General features: G+C 38.8%; 1 protein-coding gene across 4 annotated transcripts in view; it reads left to right on the top strand.

Moving 5' to 3' along the window:
• Window positions 1-22,300, top strand: part of LOC109911732 (PH domain leucine-rich repeat-containing protein phosphatase 2-like) — a 120,726-nt gene that overhangs the window by 23,528 nt on the left and 74,898 nt on the right. Inside the window, exon 1 of one of the 4 annotated variants that reach the window (XM_048605569.1) lies at window positions 21,562-21,987. The exons of the other annotated variants lie outside the window; for them this stretch is intronic. Within the exon in view, the coding sequence (XP_048461526.1) occupies window positions 21,921-21,987 (67 nt within the window). The 5' untranslated portion in view covers window positions 21,562-21,920. Of the gene's footprint in view, window positions 1-21,561; window positions 21,988-22,300 lie in introns of those variants that run through there. 4 annotated transcript variants of the gene reach the window in all.

The following is a 22,300-nucleotide window of genomic DNA, read 5'->3' as shown; positions in this document are numbered from 1 at the left end:
TTGTAATTGGAATCTTGAAGTTATTGGTATTGACAGTTCTGTAGCATGTTGCTCAATTTAGACGAGGTGAAAGTTGATTAAATGTTGGCACGTTTCTCCTTTTCCCTGCCGATAATATTGACATTTGTAAACCTATTTGATTTGCTAGTAGTTTTGTAGTAATGAGTTTCTTTTTCTCTTTGAGTACTGTTATTCTAAAAACTCTTCTGTTACTTCCTCAGTTTCATAGATTCTTGTATTTGTTGATATTGGATCTAAAATGATACTGTCAGTAGAAAGAGCAATGAAACGTGTGCTGAATATATGGTATTATGCAAGTTGCTTAATGTTTGTTGAAAAAAATTTAAGTAGGAATTATTTGTTAGTGTCAGAATTTGGGCAGGAAAAAAATTAAAAGTTCCTGCCCCCTGCACCATCACCAATGGTAAGACTAGTTGATCAGAAATGTACTTATTGGTGTTGAATCTTCATTGGAGACCATGAAAATGTAGTATAATAAATGAGAATGAGTGGATGAGTATTCCAACTCAGATTTAAAGTCAAACTGTTCTGTGCACCTCTGACTTGTCTTTTTTAACCCCACCCTAAATGCATTCAACTAAGACATTATTAATGAGTACTTAATTGAACTAAGATGAAAATTGTTTTCCTTGTAACGGGAATGTTATAATTTGCTTGGCAATCTTTGGATTTTTCTCCTAACTGCAATATGGTGATCCATGCTGGAAAATTTACAAGTGGCTGGGAATCAAATATAAGGGCAAAAGGCATTAAGATGGATTTGGGGGTCATCAGATCAGCCATGGTCTTATTGGTGGAGCAGACTGAATGGTCTAATTTTGTTCTTTCAACTTCTCGTCTATGGTCTTGTGGTAGGTGAGGATAGATTTTTGGCTTGCATATCTTCAATGATCGAATAGCCTGAACCATTCAACATCGTTAAAAGAAATTGAGTTGAATGTTGTTTGTCTGTGAAGTGAGTTCTGTGCTTTCAGGAGAACTGAGGAAAATTGCTGAGGAGGAAAGTTTTCTGATAATCAACATATGAAAGACATCACATAGATGCATCTTATAACTCTAAATAATATCCCAAGTCAACAGTCAGACCATGCAATTGTTAGGTTGCATGTAAAGATATTTATCTGCCTTAAAACAGAATCCTATGCTAAATTTGCAAAAGATTAGTTATTTTAGTAAGTCTGATTTCTAAGGAATTGTTATTTTGTATTCGTGAAAAATTTAGTTTCTGCAAGTTTTGACGAAATCATCTTTAAAAATACAGCAATTAAACTATTCATGTAATGTCACAGAACCGTAATGGAATTTGGATGATGTGCAATTTGAAGCATGATTATTTTAGATTATTTTAACCACTTATTATTTATGATTATTGTTGTGAAAACATTTTTTGCTATTGCTGTGTATTTTTCTGTTTATTAAAAGAGTGCATTATTTGGAGTGAGAGTTTCCATGTTCAGAATGCAGACTTGAAGACTCACTGCCAGAAAGGGTGGTAGAAGCAGGAGCCCACAAAGTTTTTTAAAATTAGAAAAGATTTACCAGGATATTGCCAGAAATGATGGATTTGAGGTATAAAAATAGACTGGAAAAGTTGTGACTTTTTTCACTGGAGTGTAGGAGATTGAGGGTTGACCTTTATTGAAGTTTATAAAATCATGAGGGGTATAGATAAGGTGAATGGCAGGTGTCTTTTCCCTAAGGTGGGGGAGTTCAAAACTGGAGGGCGTATTTTTAAGGTGAGAGAAGAAAATTTAAAGAAGACATGAGGGGCAACTTCCATTCACACAGTGGTTCTTCTGTGGAATGAACTGCCAGAGAAAGTGGTGGATGCAGGTACGGTTACAACATTTAAAAGGCATTAGAATAAGTTCATGAATAGGAAAGGTTTGGAGGGATATTGGCTAAGTGCAGGCAAGTGAGACTAGTTTGGTGTGGGAACATGGTCAGCATGGACTAGTTTCCATGCTGTATGACTCTCTGACTCTACTTAGATATGCACTTGAAATATTGTAACCTACGAGACTGTGAGCCAAGAGCCTTGTGTAGAAATAGGTTGGATGGCTCCTCGTTGCAGCGTGGACATGTCAGTTGGCCTCCTTTGCTGTAGATTTCTATGATTCAATGACCTGAACAAATATTTTACTTTACCTCTACTGTCATGTGTCCTGTAGAAGGAGTTCTCATGTTCCTACACCTTACCAGGCTTGGTATTTCTTGTGTAATAAGAATCTTTCCTGTTATAGGATAACCATTAATGAAGCTTGAACTTTTTTTCCCTCTGACATCAGTGGGTGCAGGAATTCTCAGTCCACTGGATAGGACTCAATAGTGGGTACTTTGTCTAACATCTTTCCTTCTTAGCCGATGGGCATGGAAACAATTATAATGCATGCATTACTGCTCAGCCTGAGTGTATCAAATTCTGTATAAATTAGGGGTTGCACACGGAACTTTCCTAGTTAAGCATTACACTGTAGACAGCATCCAAGTTAGTTAATGGAGATACTGAGTGCAGTTTCATCAGCATATTTTTAGTACATGATTTGTTGTATCCTGTATTACTTCGTAGAGTACCACTGATTTTCAGTAATGTTTGAAAACAGAAAAAAAATTCATAGAATAATAGAATTTTCAGTTTATTATCTGAATACTACAATCATCTTATATCTGTTGAAAAAACTGCGAAGTATCCCAAAGTGCTTCAGTCTTTTAAAATACCTTTTGAGAAATGGTCATTGTTGCAATGTTGGGATACATGACTACCAATTTTCCAAGGAATGGACCCACTGTAATGAACCAGAAAACACTAGTTAATTTAGCCAAATGGTGAAACCTGTGTTAAATGGATATTTTGTTAATAATTTACCATTGGAAAGTCTGGATTTTGCCCACAGTTTTGCTCCTAATTTTAGTTACCATCTTTTTTGAATTTTTCTAGATACCTGTGGTGTTAGCACTCATACCGCTTTACGAAAATTGTGTTTAATTTGCAAATGTAGGATCCTCAAAAATCACTTTTCCATTGAAGTTGCGGATGCATTGGCTAGCACACAGTGCTATAAAGCAGAATGGCTTGGGTTGAGGGAGATGATGCACAAATTCTCGAACATGATATTGGGTGTCCTGGAAGAGAAGGGATGTCCTGTAGCCACTTTCTTTGCTTCAATGTCATAGAGGTCTATAGCACAGAAAAAGACCCTTTGGCCCATAGCCTTGTATGCTTTGGCATTGCAAGTGCACATGTAAATACTTCATAAATGTTATGAGGATTTGTCTCTACCACCCTTGCAGGTAGTGAGTTTTAGATTCCCACCACCCTCTGTGTGGGGAAAAAACTGTATCTGCATCCACCACTTTCTCTGGCAGTTCATTCCATAGAAGAACCACTGTGTGAATGGAAGTTGCCCCTCATGTCTTTTTTAAATTTCTTCTCTCACCTTAAAAATATGCCCTCCAGTTTTGAACTTCCCCACCTTAGGGAAAAGACATTCACCTCTCTCTAAACCTTACCTTAAACCTATGTCCCCTAGTCATTGATCCTTCCGCTAAGTCAAAAATCTCCTTTCAGCCGAGCCTATCTTTGCCCCTCAATTTTATACATCTCATGTCCTCCTCACATTCTTCATCTAGACCTAAAGTCCTACAAAAGATGCCCGTAACCCTTTTTTCTGGTGACTCCACAAAGTATTCTATAAAAGTAGACTTTCAACATTCACCTTTTATAGGTGAAGTCCTCAATAATTTGTAGGATAAATGTTGCTGGAATGTTTACATCTCAAGGTACTCAAAGGTTCCATCTGCGAGTAAAGGAATGCTCATCGTTTCAAATTTAAATAACATTTAAAATTCACATCAACACTTTATTCATTGCTGAATGGCTGGTCACTGTAAGAAGAGGTCAATCAGATAAGTGCTAGCCATCAAAATGCTGTACAAACTCCTTACTGAGTGCGAGCAAGCAATTGTAGTAGAAATCAGGCAAATAATGAGCCTCTGGCTGTTACTAACACAGACTTCAACTTTTTTTTTACCAGAGTTGTGTCTTGCACTAAATGCATATTAAACCCAAATGCTTAAGACCTAAATTGCCAAATCAAAGAACCGTCAGTGTTTAAATATGTAGCTGAAAAATTACCCCCATTGTATCAATATTGTTGTTTGAGGGATAAATGTTGTCTTGGACACTGGGAAAATGGCTGTGCTCTTTGGCCAGTGCAGTGAGATCTGTTGATGTCCATCTGAGAGAAGAATTTCTACTCACCATATTCTGAAAGATGAGGCCTATAGCAATGCAGAATTCAATAATATAGTGCTGAAGAGTTGCCTAGATTTTGCTCAAAGTAGTTCATTCTCCATGTTTTGATTTTGCATATTTGTATAAACTGATTTATTTACCAGTTCATTTGCAGTGGTTTCATTTGTGAGCAGTTGACCAAGGTACCACTGCATTCATGAATTTTTGCTTTTCCTCATGCCAGAATAATTATTAATGTTTTGAACATTGTCCAACTCAAAGTAATGACTGCAAAGTAGTGGATTTTGAAAAATTTATCCCACTGTGCATGTTTCTTCTATTAGCGTCACTTGTGATATCATAACTAAAGAATGTGAGCAAATCATGTGGAGAAGTTGTTTCATGTGATTAAGTACAGTCTTATAGAGAATGCCTTTGATATTATTAGGCAAGATATTTGCCAAGTGTTGAAGAAACACAGGAGAACATTTTTATCAAAGTGCACTTTTGGCAGGCAAGATAGATTATATAATAATGCCCTGGTAAATGAAGTTAAAGGTAGGAATTTTGAAAAAATAATGATAAAAGGTACTGGACTTACAGGAGAGACAAAGCAGGTCAATCATCAATCCGTGAAGGGAAAAGGCACTTTTCCCTCAGCTATGTCCCTTGGTGTGAATAGCTATGGAAGAGATGATTTGAGTTTTTATTTCTTCATTCAGAAGATGTGGGCATTGCTCTTGAGGCCAGCATTTATTGCCCATCCTTAATTGCCTTGAGAAAAAATACCCGTAATTCCCTCTTGGGTAGTTGAATACTTTATTACATTTTAATTGTAAAGTGTGAATTGCATATTGCTAGATGTGACATAACATCAGAAAAATGCTTTTTTTTGGCCAGGATGCAGCACTGATTTCAGGATTACACAGCACAGAAGTAGTAGATCAACTCAGCTGTGGAATATTTCATGTTGCTAATAATTCTGCCTTCTGTTTAGCTGTGCCTTTATAAAAAAAATTACCAAACAGTCCTTTACGTTTGACCAACAGAGAACCTTGCACCTCAGAACCCAACATCTGGATGCTTGCTTTTTATCGTCAATGTAAAACAGATATAGCTCAACAAGCAGGTTAGTAATCAGTATGGCAGAACCTTTTGCAAACAGATTAAACTTGATGAGCTATAAAATAAGAGTTATTTAGGCATTTCTTACATACTTCTAAGTAAAACAGCATCTTCAGTCTGATTAAGTTACTGGCAAGCAACATACTTGCCATGGAGCTGTATCTTTAGTTAGAAAAAGGAAGTAAAGGGCAAGGAGAAGGTTTTCCAGTCATATGCTTCTACTAAATTAGTTGCTGTGCAAGAAACCAATCCATCCAAGCACATTCGACAGAAGCAATCGATTTGCCAAGCCCTGCTGAATTTACTGTTACTGGGTTGGTGGAGTCCATGAGTAAGAAATATACACAAAGTTTGTGCTTATAATTGTATCCTATGTAATGAGTTTTGTATGTTTCAATTAAAACTTTCACTTCAACATTATTCATGTAGGTGTGACAAGACAATGAGGATTAACCTTTTTTCTCTTTTCCCATTTACTCATTTGACTGAAACAGGTTTTTAGAATTTAAAAATAGTGCAATATTATTGATTCAGTATCTACTTGGTTGTGTGCAGTTTATAAGAATTAAGTTAGACAACTATTCTCAGTTTAATTATGTTGGAGATTAGTTTGGTTGCTAAATCCATCAAGGTAAAAACATCAGAAATCATAATATACAAGCACACTTTCCAGTGATGGGCATTTGCACAAACTCAGATTCCAAGCTTGAAAAAAATGTAGTTTTGCAGTGTATCGATGGTTAAATGTGACCATCTTTAAAACAGAAATAACGAAGTCAATAAAAATCCACAGTATCTGCAGGCTTTGTTTCTTTAGCTAAGTCAGTTAGTTTGACTTCAAGTTAGTATGTCCCTTTTCTCTTGAAAAACACTTTTGTGGAACTCTCACTGGATTCATTTGAGACTCTAGACACTTTACTTTCTCAGTAAATTAGGGTTTGAATTTGCTAGGCATCTGCAGGTTTAGTGCTGAGATGCTGATCAGGCATTTTGGTGAAGCAGGATATGTGGATTCTTGTACCCACTTCCACTGAAGGTGTGGAGTGTGCTGACTAACATGCAGTATTATGTTGCAGGGATTGCTTGGGTCAACGTCTTAACATTGCTCGTGGGAGCTTGCTGTGAGAAAATTGGCTTCCCTGTAAAGTGGCTGCCATTCATCACCACGTTGCAGCATATTAACTGCTTCCAATACATAGAGTTATGGAGTTGTACAGTACAGAAACAGGCCCTTCAATCCAACTTGTTCATGTCGATCAGATATCCTAAATAAATCTAGTCCCATTTGGCCCATATCCCTCTAAAGCTTTCCTATTCAAATACCCACCCAGATGCCTTTTTAAATGTTGCATTCGTACCAGCCTCCCCCACTTCCTCTGGCAGTTCATTCCATACACACATCACCCTCTGCATGAAAAAGTTGCTCCTTAAGTCCCTTTTAAATCTTTCCCCCCTCTCCTTCTAAGCATGCATTGTGTGTAGGAGTTGGCAGGTCATGTTGCAGGTGTACTGGACATTGGTTAGACCATTTTTGGAATACTGTGTGCAATTCTGGTCTCCCTGCAATAGAAGGGATGTTGTGAAACATGAAAAGGTTCAGAAAAGATTTACAAGGATGTTGCCAGGGTTGGAGGGTTTGAGCTATAGAAGGTAGCTGAATAGATGGGGCTATTTTCCCTAGCGTGTCGGAGGCTGAGTGGTGACTTTAGAGGTTTATAAAGTCATGAGGGGCATAAGTAAGGTGAATAGCAAAGGTCTTTTCCCTAGGGTGGAGAAGTTCAAAACCAGGGGACATATTTTTAAGGTGAGAGGGGAGACAGTTTTCAAAAGGACATGAGGACTGAGGGAGGTTAGTGTGTGGAATGGACTACCAGAGGAAATGGTGCATGCCGGTACAGTTACAATATTTTAAAAGACATTTGGATGAGTACGTGAATAGCAAAGGTTTGGAGAGGTATGGCTATCTACCCTAATACTTCATTCTGTGGCTACTGCAATATTTTGTTTTATAATGCTCCTGTGAAGTGGTAAGATGTTTTATTATTAAAATTGTTCCATAATTGCAAGTTGTTATTTTTGTCTTCGTACCCCACTCAGCTCAATGTTAACCACCCTTGCTAAGCAATGTTAAGTTCACATTGAAAATACTTGATTGGCTTTACAGTACTTTAGACTTCCAGAGGTTGTGAAAAGCACCACATAAATGCAAGTTCATTGTTGTGTTGTGCCCAATTTTCCATGTCATTTTGTATGTACATCGTACAGTATTTCGATAGAATATTTTAATTTTGTTCAGCTGACTGTCTTGAAAATTAACTTACCTGCACTTTCTTAGAATAATAACAATGCAGTCATTTATGTGATATGTATAATTGTTTGCGAGATAACATTAATCACAGTATTAAATTATTGATACAATGAAGCTTTATTCTGAAATGAGTACTTTAAGATTATCAATTGTACAAATAATGAATGTCTGGAGTTGGTTTTGAATCACATCTAATGCCTGGTGTTCGAATTTTAAAAAAAAGTCACTCAATTATAGTTTGAGCAGCAATTTTGGAATTCTATGAAGACATTAGGAGCGAGGTGGACAATGGGACCCAGTGGATGTGGTGTACCTAGATTTCCAAAAGGCCTTCGACAAGGTGCCGCACAAGAGGCTACTGCATAAGATAAGGATGCATGACATTAAGGGTAAAGTATTAGCATGGATAGAGGATTGGTTGACTAACAGGAAGCAGAGAGTGGGGATAAATTAGTGCTATTCTAGCTGGCAGTCAGTGACTAGTGGTGTGCCTCAGGGATCGGTGTTAGGACCGCAATTATTTACAATTTATATAGATGATTTGGAGTTGGGGACCACGTGTAGGGTGTCAAAGTTTGCAGATGACACTAAGATGAGTGGCAGAGCAAAGTGTGCAGAGGACTGTGAGACTTTGCAGAGGAACATAGATACATTGAGTGAGTGGGCAAAGGTCTAGCAGATGGAATACAATGTAAATAAATGTGAAGTCATACATTTTGGTAGGAGTAATAGTAAAAAGGATTATTACTTGAATGGTAAAAAGTTGCAGCATGCTACTATGCAGAGGGACTTGGGTGTCCTTGTGCATGAATCACAGAAGGTAGGTCTGCAGGTACAACAAGTAATTAGGAAGGCAAATGGAATTTTGCCCTTCATTGCTAAAGGGATTGAAATTAAAAGCAGAGAGATTATGTTGCAGCTGTACAAGGTGCTGGTGAGGCCACACCTGGAGTACTGTGTGCAGTTTTGGTCTCCTTACTTGAGAAAGGATGTATTGGCACTGGAGGGGGTGCAAAGGAGGTTCACTAGGTTGATTCCGGAGTTGAGGGGGTTGGCTTATGAGGAGAGACTGAGTAGATTGGGATTATATTCATTGGAATTCAGAAGATTGAGGGGGGATCTTATAGAAACATATAAAATTATGAAGGGAATAGATAAGATAGAAGTAGAGAGGATGTTTCCACTGGCAGGTGAAGCTAGGACAAGAGGGCATAGCCTCAAGATTAGAGGGAGCAGATTTAGGACTGAATTGAGAAGGAATTTCTTCACCCAGAGGGTTGTTAATCTATGGAATTCCTTGCCCAGTGAAGTAGTTGACACTACTTCAGTAAACGTTTCTAAAAAAAAGGTAGATATTTGTTTGAACAATAAAGGAATTAAGGGATACGGTGAGAACGCGGGTAAGTGGATCTGAGTCCACGAAAAGATCAGCCATGATCTTATTGAATGGCAGAGCAGGCTCGAAGGGCCAGACGGCCTACTCCTGCTCCTAGTTCTTATCTTTTTATTAAATTTGTAATGCTGGTCATTTTCTTTTGATATATGAGCTAATCTAATGCTCACAGTGAAATTTTAAATATATTTATAAGAACTAATTCTGGGTTAGTGGGGTGACCTGTAGTTTTAGGAGCACTGGAATAGAGTGAATGTTTCAGAGACACTGGAGTTTTTTGAAACAGTGGACAGATTCTGGTACTTCCAACAGTTTTAGAAGCATACACACTGGAACCTATGATTGAGAATGCAGGGGGAGGAAAGGCGAGAGGGGAACACAGCAAGATTAAAGGTGTGGTTTTTGAGCAGTCAGTTTGGGATATATTAAAAGACTCTAATGTGTGGTACACTGTGGCTTACTCTCAGCGCTGACCAGCATTGCAATAGGAAGATGTGCAGAAGATAGGGCTTCAGATTCTTGGGCCATTAGGAACAGATATGCGGCAGGAGGCACCTGATCAAACAGGATGGGTTTAATAGGACTGGGACCAATACCCTGTTTCAAGTGGTTCACTGTTGTGATTATGTAAGAGAATTGGCACAACATATGGAAATAAAGTGCATAAAACTGTGTCATGCAGTACTGGAGAAGGGTGTACTTCCATATCATGGGGCAGAGGATCAAGGCAGACATCTAGAATGGAAAGACACTATTATCATGCTTGTAGCAAATACAGAGTTGTGAATAACGTTGGTGAGCTGCATGCATGCATGGCCATGTGGGAAAATGTGACATAAAAATAATAGGGACTGGATGTTTAATATGAGGGTGTGAAATGTTCAGATAGAATAGGGAAGGGAAAGAGATGGGGTGTCAGCACTGGTTAAGAAAGACATGCAGGTTACAAAGAGAATACCCTCGAGGCCAAATGCAGAATCTATTTGGTTTGAGTTGAGAAGCAAAAAGGATGTGTTGTTATTACTGGGTGAATTTTATTGGCTTTCAGATAATGTGAGGAACAGATTTGCAAGGAAATCTTGGATGTAGAATGCCGATACTAATGAACTTTCAGTTCAGTATTTGGGTAATCTTAAGTGCAGAAGATAAGGAGGTGGGATCTATTTCTGAAACTTTTTTTGGAAAACTTTGATCCCTGTCTTTGGTTCACCTAGAAAGAGCGCATTACTGGATTGTAAGAAATTAAATGGGCAAAATGGACCAAGGAGCTGGGGGAATATTTGGTTAAAAATGATTAAAGTGAGATTCAGATTAATATTGGGGGAAAAGAAAGGAACAACATAAAGCGGAATGTCTAGATTAAAGTTAGTCCCTTTTCAATGCAATCAGCGACCTAGTCAGGGTTTAATAGAGCCAAAAACTGTCAGAATTTTAAGAATATTCATGTACAGGACATGGGTGTTGCTGGTCTCATCCTTAATTATTCAGAGGGTAGTTAAGAAATAACCACATTGCTGTGGGTCTGGAGTCATGTATAGACCAGACCAGGTAGTGGGACAGTGGGTAAACTTTTAGGAAGTGGTGCTTCAGATATAAGCTGGTACACTCTTACAAAAGATCACAGCACCAAAACCTTGGCTCTGTGGATGATGAGGCAGGACCAGAAATCACAAGGGTTCACACCATTGATGAGCCTTTGATCTTTTACTTAAAAATCCTCTGTCTGATACTACCTCTCTCTCTAGCACCCGAAGGAGGAGTGAGGCTCTGAAAGCTTGTGTTTTCAAATAAACCTGTTGGATAATAACCTGGTGTCATGTGATTTTTGGCCTTGTCCACCCCAGTCCAACACCAGCACCTCCACATCATGGTGAGGCAAATCATGGTTCTAATTTACTTTTATCTGACAAATTTGGATCCATTCATATTAACTGTGCAGGGCAGCTCTGTTCTGACCACATTTTACCTGGTGCACAACTACATTTTAAATATATGCCAGTGCGGGATTCCCAGAAGGTCCTAGCAGTGGTGAGTACTTTTTCAGAGGGGAGAAGGATGTTAAGGCAAGTGACATGGTGTATAGGTAATGAGTTGAGTTTTGCAGAATATCGTGAGAAATATTTCTGGGCCTCACATGTAAAATTTAACTTATAGTTCCATGTCAGGATGGTGGTATTGCCATGTGTCTGTTGCTTTTGTCCTTTTTAGGTGGTAGAGATCACTGGTTTGGAAGTCTTGGTGAGTTGTTGCATTGCACTTGTGGGTGATGCACACTGCTGTCACTGTCTGTCGGTGGTGAAATGAGTCATTGTGAATGGGGTTACAGTTAATTGGACTGCTTTGTCCTGTTGAGCTACTTGGATTAATCCAGGCAAGTGGTGAGAGTTGTATCTCACACCCGATTTGTGTCTTGTTGCTGATGGACAGGTTTTGAGGAGTCAAGGTAAATTACTTGCTGCACAGTTCTCGGCCTCTAACCTGCTCTTGTAACAGTATTTATGTGGCTGGTCCAGTTGAGTTTTTGGCCAGTGGTAACTTCCAGGATATTGATAATGGAGGATTCAGTAATGGTAATGCCATTGAGTACCAAGGCGATGATTGGTAGAGATGGTCAATGCTGGCAATTATGTGGGAGTAGATGTCACTTGCCACTTGTCAGCCCAAGTCTGTACGTTGTCCAGGCTTTACTGCATTTCGACAGACTGCTTCCAAATCTGAGCAGTTACTAATGGTGCTGAACATTGTGCAGTTATCAGTGAATTTCCCCACTTCTGTCTTATCATGGAGGGAATGTTGTTGCTGAAACAACTGAAGATGATTGGGCTGAGGGCACTATGTGAGAAACTCCTGAGCAAAGCTTTGGAGTTGAAATGATTGACATGTAACAACCACAACCATCTTGCTTTGTGCATGATATGACTCAAGCCAGTAGAACATTTTCCCTTGATTCCCATTGACTCTAATTTTGCTCCTTGATGCCAGGCTTAGTCACATGTGGCCATTGATGTGAAGGGCAGTCATTTTTACCTCCCCACTGGAATTCAGCTCTTTATTCCTAGTTTAAACCAAGGCTGTAATGAGGTCTGGAGCTAAGTAGTCCAAGTGGAACCCACGCTGAGTGTCCGTGAACATGCAATTGTTAAGCAAGTGGTACTTGATAGCACTGTTGACAGCCACTCCCAACACTTATTTCTTATGATCTTATTAGGATAAGTTGTTCTACTGGCTGAAATAAACAGGAGGGACCAGAGTGGTAGTGAAACTGAAAGTTGAACTACCTGGCGACTAGAAATCAGAGTCACGCTTGTGAACTCACCATAGGTATTCTGTGTTTTAATCACCTTGAAGTGAATGTGAATGTGAGCAGGGAATATCACGTCGTAAATAGAAAAAAAAAGTCAGTCAGTTGCTGTTTCATCTGAAGTGACCATTTTAGCCTTGGACAGTGAGAGAAGAATGTAAAACGACAGTGTATAATTTCCTCTGCTTGCATGTGCCATGTAAAAATTGAATTGTAGGGATATATGTAACCAAAAGTACAATTTTATAGATTAGAAATGCATGTATATTAAGGTTTTTGGTAAAGTACAATTCAACTCTGAAGACAGGTGTCAAAATTAAGTGTCGTCTTCAAGTGAAGTGGACTTTGATAGAAGCAAATAAATGGACCGATGTATGCAAATATAATTCAATTTCTCTTCTTAACTTAAATTGTTATAACACAATTTATAGCAACTGAGAAAGTAGAGAGGGGTTGCCTGGAATTAGAAGCTGAGCAATGCAAAACCCATACCCTGCAACACCAATATTGAGATGAAAAAGACCTCATTGCCTGTAAAGTTCTAAACTTCCACAACGCTTTTGTGCAAAAGTACCTCCTGATTTTACTCTTAACTGGTTTATCTCTAATTTTTAAAAAATGTCCTTGATATTTAATCTTTTAATAAATGTAAACAATGGAATTCAGAACGGAAAGAACAGCAAAGTTTGAATTCTGGAGACATCCAATGTGTACAGACATAATAGAGGCAATCCTAATCTTCATTGCATGTTAAGAATTGGTGCATTGTGCTGGTTGATGAATGAGGAACAAAAGCAGGGAATGTGGCAAACCAGGAGTTACGTCTTACAAAACCTAATTGGATTTTTGACAAAGCAGCTAAAGTGGTAAATAGGTGTGTTTGTGGGTGTAATTTCTGTGCACCGCCAAATGGCATTCCATAAAATTCCGTAAAGGAGAGCTAACATGCAAGCTCATAGTTCTGTGAGTAAATTATTGACCTCTTTAGGAGGTTGATTATGCCTACTTAGCCTAATGGGAATGGACTTGAGTTGGAAGGGAGTAACTGACTACTGGTGTTCCACAAGGACCTGTGCAATGGCTTCAACTATTCACAATACTGTGTAATCTTAAATAATAAATAGAGAGCCATTTTTTCAAATTTGCTGATAACAAAAATATTGGTGTATGGTAAACTTGGTAGAGAGGATCAGAAAATGACCGAGGTAAATGAAGTGAGGGGAAAACTGAAGCAGGTGGATTTGGATGTAGTTAAATGAGATCATTTGGACCAAGAAGGATTAATTCAAGTATTTAAATGGGAGAAAACCAGAGGTTTTGGAGAATCAGAGACTTGGGGTCATTGTATACACAGATCCCTAAAATTTAGTAACAAGGCCCAAAAAAGTAGGAAGTTTATGTCAAAAGATCTAGAATAGAAAGGTTTGCTATAGCAATATAAAGATGTGGTTAGACCACATTGAAGTAATGTGTACAGTCCTGAGACCTGCATGTTAGATTATATTGGCTTTGGAGGAGTGCAGCACAGATTCAGCAGAATGTTACCAGGGTTGCAGTGTTTAATTTATAAGGAGTAATCACATAAACAAGGCTTGTATCGCCTGGGATCTAGATTAGATTTTAGGGAGATTTTGAAAGGGGTTTGTAGATGGAGAGAAACTTTTCTTTTAGCTGGTTGAGGGAACTTTCTGATAAATTTCCAACTGATTTTATTCTTTGAATAAATGGTAAATTATATCAGCAACTATATCTTCAGAGTTATGCTGCTACATTTCTGTCATTGCTTGCAGAATACTTTGAAAGAATTTCTCTAGAACATTACAAATGTCACTTTTTATGAAGGAACGGCTATAAATATTTGAAGTGCTGATATGTTTTGGTGCTTAAACATTTGAAAATTAAATTTTCATGAGATTGAACATAAGTGAATTATATAATGCTAAGAGAAATTCCTTCATGTTCTTGGAACAATAATAACTTGTATATAACAATAGTCACTAAAGTTTGTGACTACCTGATGACTTATTTGCTAAGTAACCAATTCTGATGTTTTCCTTCTCATTTTAAAAGCATTGTGAATTGAGCTGCAAAAAGTTGCTTCAAGTCTTGTGACTAAATCTCTTTTTACCTTGCATGTTTTAATTCTAGTGAAATATTTGAGTTTAATTTCAAGTTAGACTCCAATCTGGAAGATGCAAATCTTTCAGGACTATTAGAATGCTTATATTGCAATGAGCCAGTTTAAATAAAGTTCTTGACAGTAATCAAGATATTTAGATGTAAAAATCTGAAATTCCTTACTTCGTAATTGTGGTTACTATTCGTTTTCGCATATAGGATCGTCTGTTTGTTACCTTGAACAATAGTTACACCAGTGTGAAGGAGCACAATTAAGATTTCTGCCACTTGGATATTACAGAGAGCAGTTCTTCTATTTTAATGGTTTTAGCCATTGCTAACACGAACATACTGCCCTAACTAACAAGACATTGAAGTGACTCCACTCTCTCACAGGATTTTAATTGATGGGATAAGTCACACTAAAACTTTTCAGTTAATTGACTGAAACCAAAGTTGCTGTTACTGTTTCAGAGATAGCAGGAACTGCAGATGCTGGAGAATCTGAGATAACAAGGTGTAGAGCTGGATGAACACAGCAGGCCAAGCAGCATTTTTTTCTGAAGAAGGGTCTAGGCCCGAAACGTCAGCCTTCCTGCTCCTCTGATGCTGCTTGGCCTGCTGTGTTCATCCAGCTCTATACCTTGTTATCTCTTTGCTGTTACTGTGTTGTTTCCTGTTACTCCTTTTACTATTCTTCCTGACCCCTCTCGGTCGGTCGGTCTGTCTGTCATTCTTTTTCCCTGCCGACTATTTTGTAAATCTCTGATGAAGCCAAAGTTTTATAATGCAGGTTAACCTTTGGGATTGGTTTTATTGATCTACATTAACTGTTTACGATTGCTAATCACATCAGGTTTTTCAATATGAGCATAGGTCTCTATGATAGGGAAGAGCCTTGAGTGAACCCAGTCCAAGAGGGTTCATTTTGTAGTACTTGGTTCACCAGCTGATAATTGACTCAATGTTGTGTTCTCACTTTTCTGATTCTTGAGTTTTGTTTTTTTTTGGAGGCGGGGAGAAGAGAGTCTTTATAATTAAATGATTTTAATATTATTCTATTCTACCTGTATATTGTTAATGTGTCCTAAAGAAAGTCAGTATAAAATTGCAAAGAAATTTATTAAAGTACAGTAATTAAAATTGAGCCTGGAAAATCATTTTTTATCTATCAGTACAGTGTAACATAAAGAAGAAAGTTACATTTCATGCTTTTCACATATTTAGGATGTGCTCAAGTTCTTTGCTTTTATGGGTTACTTTGTTGTAATCCTACTTATGAGAATAACAAACTGGACATTTGTTACAATCTAGCTTGATAACCATAATAATTTAAAGTATATAGTTTGTGAAAGAACCAAGTGTAAGGTAGGAAACAACAGGTCTCTATGATTAAATTGAAATACCAAAAGAACCTTTACTATATAGACTTGGACAGAAATACGAGCAATAATGACTGAGCAAGTATAACAAATATGTAAATTCATTTTTTTTGTTGACTTGTGGGATGTGGATGTTGCTGACTGACCAGCATTTCGTTGTCAGCCCCTCGTTGCCCTTGAGAAAGTAATCCTGAGCCACCTCTTGAACCGCTGCAGTCCACATGCTGTAGATTGACCCACAATGCCACTAGGGAGGGAATTCCAGCATTTTGACCCAGCAACACTGAAGAAACGGCGATATATTTCCAAGTCAGGATAGTGAGTGGCTTGGAGAGGAATTTGCAGGTAGTATAGATGGTCCTTGTCCTTCTAGATGGAAGTGGTCATAGGTTTGGAAGGTGCTGTCTAAGGATTTTGGTGAATTTCTGCAGTGAATCTGTAGATAGTACACACTGCTGCTACTGACCATCGAGTGGAGGAGGGAGTGGATGTTTATGGATGTGGTGCCAGTCACGTGGGATGCTTTGTCCTGGAAAAGGTGTCAAGCTTTCTTCAGTATTGTTAGAGCTGCACCCATTCGGGCAAGTTGGGCGTATTCCATCACACTCCTGATTTGTGCCTTGTGGATGGTAGACCGGCTTTGGGGATTCAAGAGGTGAGTTACCACAATATTTCTAGCCTCTGACCTGCTCGTATAGCCACTGTGTTTATGTGGTGAACCTAATTGAGTTTCTGGTCAATGGTAACCCACAGGATGTTGATAGTGGGGAGTTCAGTGATGGTAATGCCATTGAGTGTCAAAGGCTGGTGGTTAGATTGTCTGTCTGTTGGATGGTCATTGCCTGACATTAGTCTGTCACAGATATTTCTTGCCACGTTTCAGCCCAAGTCTGGATGTTGTTCAGCTCTTAATGCATTTGAACATGGACTACTTCAGTTTCTGAGGAGTCACAAATGGTGTTGAACATTGTGCAATCAACGAACATTCCCACTTCTGGCGTTATGGAGGAGAGGTCATTCATGACTGTAGTAATGTAAACTTCCACCTTAAACTCAATCCAACAGGCTTAATTCAGCTTAATTTTTTTTAATTGTCACTTTCACTCTGATAGTCTTTGATAATATATTTTTATTTTGGGTCTGGCCGCACAGTTCATAGTTCAGGTCGATATTATATCCCTCCTCTTGTTAGACTTCCTGGTCCGAGTATAAGCATCACTGACAGCCACATGCTGTGACCTACCAGGCAAGTGGATACTCCTTAGGTATTGATTCCTATGCTTCTGTCTCTCTAGAGCTCTGTGACCCTACCTAATTCTTTAGAGCTCCATTTTACTCTCTCTAAATGTATAGATTTAAATAATTTTGTTAAACATGCCAGATGATATGTCTGCAGCTTCTAGGTCACCTTTCATCTCACTTCATATATTTAACATCAAGCTATATTTTTCTTTGTTTAGAGCATAGCACCACCCACAGCAATTATTTCCATAGCAACCTCAGGACTTTCTTGCTTTTAAAATGCTTCTCAGCTGGGTCAAAAATTCAAGCATTGTTTTTAAGTGCACACACATTATAAAACAAACTGCAAGTAAATCAACCTTTAATTCCCCTTAAATTGTAAACAAAACTCTACATTTTTAACCCTATATGTAAGCTACAATAGAGACCATAGTAATAACTTTGATAGTTATTTTTGTGCTTTGGCAGGTATGAAATGTGATTGGAGGGATCCCATAAGAGAGGTGAGAAATTTCTTCACCCAGAGTGTGGAATTTTCTGCCACAGAGAGCGGTTTAGACTAAAACATTGAATGTTTTCAAGATGGAGATAGATATCACTTTTAGGGCTAATGGGATCAAAAGATATGGGGAGGAAGGGGGAACAGGGTACCAAGTTGGATGAACAGCCTTGATCATGTTGACTTGTGGAGGATGCTGAAAGGGCTGAATAGGTTACTTCTGTTCCCACTTTTTTTGTCTTTGTTTCTATATCTATATCAAACGGAGGACTAAATTTTACAGGGCAGTTGGGCACTGCTGAATACCCACCACCACTTCTACTCCCTAGAAGAAAATTTGGATATGATCCAACTGGCTATAAACAAAGCTGCCCTGCAGCAATAACACTCTTCTGGCAACCTTAATAAGGTGACCTTCATCTGTCAGTGGAAGGGAATTGTGACCTCTACAGCTGCTGACTACTTTGATTGTTTTACAAATGAAATTTCTCAACAGTTTAGATTATTCTCAGTAATTTTTGGGACAACTTGAATTTTGCTATCCATAATGTAATTAAAACTTGGTGTAACCCAGTTTTTGGATCTCGTCATTTTGTTCTCTTTAAATTTATCTTATTATTTTGTTGGTGTTCCATAGTTAGCAGAGCCTTAAAAATATAAACAGCTTGATCCGTTGTGTCTAAGCAGTTATTTGCTAGAGCACTTTGTGACACAGTAAGCTTCCATGCTTTTTCCATACTTGTACCTTTGTCCAAAATAAGTCCTGTCTGTTCAGCCAACTCCTATCTCCAGGTCTGCTTGCTCACTGTGCCACTTTTTAGCTCTGGGATCTCCCTCCTCTTCTACCCATTGCCATTAATCTCCATTACTCCATCCCTATAACCACCTTAACATGCAACTATTTTCTCAGTTCCCCTTTCCAGTGAGCACAACTTCGGGAAGCCTGTGTTATGCACACCTGAACATCATCATCTGGTTGTCCTAAAACAGCAATGATAGCTAATTGTCTACCATGCCATTATCTATTGAAGATAAATTTTTCTAACCTTATCCCCATTCTGCTTCCCACTTCAGTAGGCCTAATGTTACTTCTTTATTGCTGATTGTCCTATTTGATGACTTCTTTTCCTGTGCAAATCAGACATAGACCATCTGCAGATATCCTGGAACTAATGCTGACTACTTTTCCCTCCATTAATGAAATTTTGGTTGACTAGCAATGTTACCACTCTTCCTGCCAAACTACTGTGGCAGTGACATAATTTTTACCTCCACTTGTAAGCTTGATTTATTCTCTTATTTCTCTGAATCTGTCGTTAAGCATTTGGCTTCTATCAATCCTCTCGCTTCTCATTTGTGGCTTTTATTGGCTTTTGCTGTCCAGTGTTTTCTTTCCAAATCCCTATTTTCTTTCTGCACTATGTATTCCATATTTCTTTGCTATCCATGCACTGTCTGAATTCCATCCTTTACCATTACATTCTTCCCTTTTTAAAAACTGTCAGCTTTGAGAGACAATCTGAGTGATTGAAACGATTGGGTTTGTATTCACTGGAGTTTAGAAGAATGAAAGGGGATCTCATTGAAATGTAAAATTTTGATAAGCTGGACAGATGAGGTGCAAGGACGATGTTTCCTTTGGCTGGAGGTTCCATAACACACGAATACATTCTCAGGTTATGCAGTAGGCCATTTTGAATGGGAGTGAAGAGAAATTTCTTCACGCTGTGCTAAACCTGTAGAATTCTCAACTGCAGGAGGCTGTGGAAGTTAAGTGATTGAACATGTTTAAATTGCAAATAGGTTTTTAGCGGCTAAAGATATTAAGGAGTATGGTTATGAGATAAAGGATCAGTCATGATCATAGTGAATAGTGGAACAGGCTTATTGGGACAAATGGTTCTTGTTTTCCTGGCTCTGAGTAAGTTCCTCACTTAACCACTTCCCTCCCCAACAGCTTTCTCTTCTTTTTGCAGTATCCCCCTCAAACCCCTCCACCCAACATTGCAGCACTCTTGTCCATCCCTATCCCACCCGACCTCTCTTGGAAGCACCTCTTACCCCACCCCAGACCTAGCAGAAGAATCTCACTGACCTGACACAGCATCTCCTACTTGTTCTGTCTTCAGCAGTTGGCTGTCCCAACAAAGATGTCTTCTTCCAACCTTGGCAAAAAAAAAATCTACCATGATGACGTCCTCACCGGCAGCACTTACTTTTCCCTAACTATTTGCTGCTCTTCCCATCGCAGTCTGTTTCTCTCTAGCATTTGTTGCTGGTAGGCCTACTAGTGAACAATCAGTAACCAATGCTGGAGGGAAACAGCCTATGAGGGGGAGCAGCTCTTCACCCATTCTACTCCATCTGAAAGGGATGATCTCCACAACTTACAGTGGCGGTCTACTGGTGTCAGATTAGCTGTGGAAGTGAAGTCATTGAATGTATTAAAAATGGAATCAGATTTCCAGGGGCTAAAGCTATTAGAGGATATGTAGAGAAAGTGGGGGTATGGTGTTGAGGCAGAGGCTTAGTCATGATTATCTTGAATGGTGGAGCAGGCTTTTTGGGCCAAATGGTCTACTTCAGTTTTCACATAGGTACACAGATGCACACTCCTATGTATCAGGATTATCACTGTCGTGTTTCATTTATTTAGTTAGAGACATGTCTTTGGCAGGGATAACAGCCAGGGTATCTTTTATTTGTCAGCATTGCAAGGTATGTTGGAGATATTCTTTGTGTGTGAGCGAGAGCTATTCCCATAATAGTCAATAAATTTTTTAGGTTTATATAATGTGATTTCTTACAGTAAGCATGCTACACTGTCTTCCATAAACTGGTGATAATTCCATAAACCAAATAATGGTGAATCACAGTTGAATTTATACTTACATGGCCTTTCCAAGTGATGTCGTTATCACAGGGAAATGTCTACAGTAAGTAGAAACTGTGCCTAATGCTTTGCTGTTCCATCTCACTTGAATGCTGTCATATAGGTACTTGAAATGTCATAACCCACAAGTCTTCAGAGCATGGGCTGGAATGTGAATTAGGCTGGATAGCTGCTCGTTGGCATGATAGGTGTGGATTACTAGCTCTGCTGGCATCCTGTCATTGTGAATATGTCTCTTGGAACTATCAGAGATACCTTGGCTAGGTTCACTGCCGTTGGTCGTTAATTTAAGTGGAGGGGTGTTCTGGCAAAGTTTTTGGCAGATGTTAGACTCTGTCTTGATAAATAGGTTTATTACATCATACTTAGTAACTAGTTACAGTACATCTGAATTGCATGAGATTCCTTTGTAAGAATTCAGTACACATTTCTGTTAGCTATATAGACCTTACACTGAACTACAATCAAACTAGAACACACTGGTTAGCTCCTCCCAGGAATATTCCTTTATATCCTGATGGGTAAAGTTTATCTCATGATGACAGTTGACCTTTTCAGGTACTAATTATCTTATAAAACAAGTAGCAGCAATTGATTTAATACCACCTTGTTGTGACATTTCAGTGTTGAAATTGAAAAGTGCATTATGAACTGCACTGATGTTGTTTTCTGTCATGATGCTCAAGATCAACAGTAGTTTAAAACTGGTCGGTCTTTCCTTGCTAGGCAGGGCTGGGTTGGGTTATGTAGTAGAGATAGTAGGAACTGCAGATGCTGGAGAATCTGAGATAACAAGGTGCAGAGCTGGATGAACATTGCAGGCCAAGCAGCATCAGAGGAGCAGGAAAGCTGACGTTTCGGGCCTAGACCCTTCTTCAGAAAATCTGAACACCTTGTTATCTTGGGTTATGTAGTGAAATGTTAGTGTATCTCAATCATTACATTATGTTACACATCATCCTTATCAGTCACTTCCTTCAGGCTTGTGCTCCTCCCAATCATTACCAGCTCTCAGCAGCTGCTCGAGTTGCCGTGGTTTAAAAGCTGACTTGTTTGGCTGATCACCGAATTGCTTTGCTGGGGTGCTTCACTGCTTATGTTTGATGAACAACCGTTTGTGGCTACTGAAGGGTGCAATTTATGTTGTCTTATTCGGTGGTGCAGTCGGTTGGTATGCCAACTGTACAGTCTACAAAATTAAATAATTGTTAATTTTTTTTCTGTATTTATGTTGCACTTTTTTTGTTAAAATTTGCATTAATCAACCTCCACTCAAACTGATCATTTTGCTTTTGCATCAGCATCTCTTGTGTCCAGAAAAGGTGGCTGTAATTTGTCTCAAAACTAAGAGATTAATTTAAAATTGAAATCCAAACTAAAATGTAGAATACTTCACCCTCCCTTATGAGTATGGGCTATGGTGGGATTGTTGTTGTTTCTCTTCATATCTCAATTCATCCTATGGATACAAGTGAGTAGGGTCTTTAATTTATATCTTTTTTTGTCAATGCCTCCTGTTGTGGATTACTCTTGGAGAGTGTGTGCCTCTGTCAAAAAGAAATGGAGTGGACTGTTTCCAAACAAAAAAGTTTTGTTTAATAGATAGTAAGAACTGCCGATGCTGGAGTCAGAGATAACAGTGTGGAGCTGGAGGAACACGGCAGGCCAGGCAGCATCAGAGGAACAGGAAAGCTGATGTTTCGGGGGTCGGGACCCTTCTTTCTGACGAAGGGTTCCGACCCGAAACGCCAGCTTTCCTGCTCTTCTGATGCTGCCTGGCCTGC

This window comes from Rhincodon typus, chromosome 15 (assembly GCF_021869965.1).
Source record: "Rhincodon typus isolate 14 chromosome 15, sRhiTyp1.1, whole genome shotgun sequence".
Lineage (NCBI taxonomy): Eukaryota > Metazoa > Chordata > Chondrichthyes > Orectolobiformes > Rhincodontidae > Rhincodon > Rhincodon typus.
This window is presented reverse-complemented; position numbering and strand designations above follow the sequence as displayed.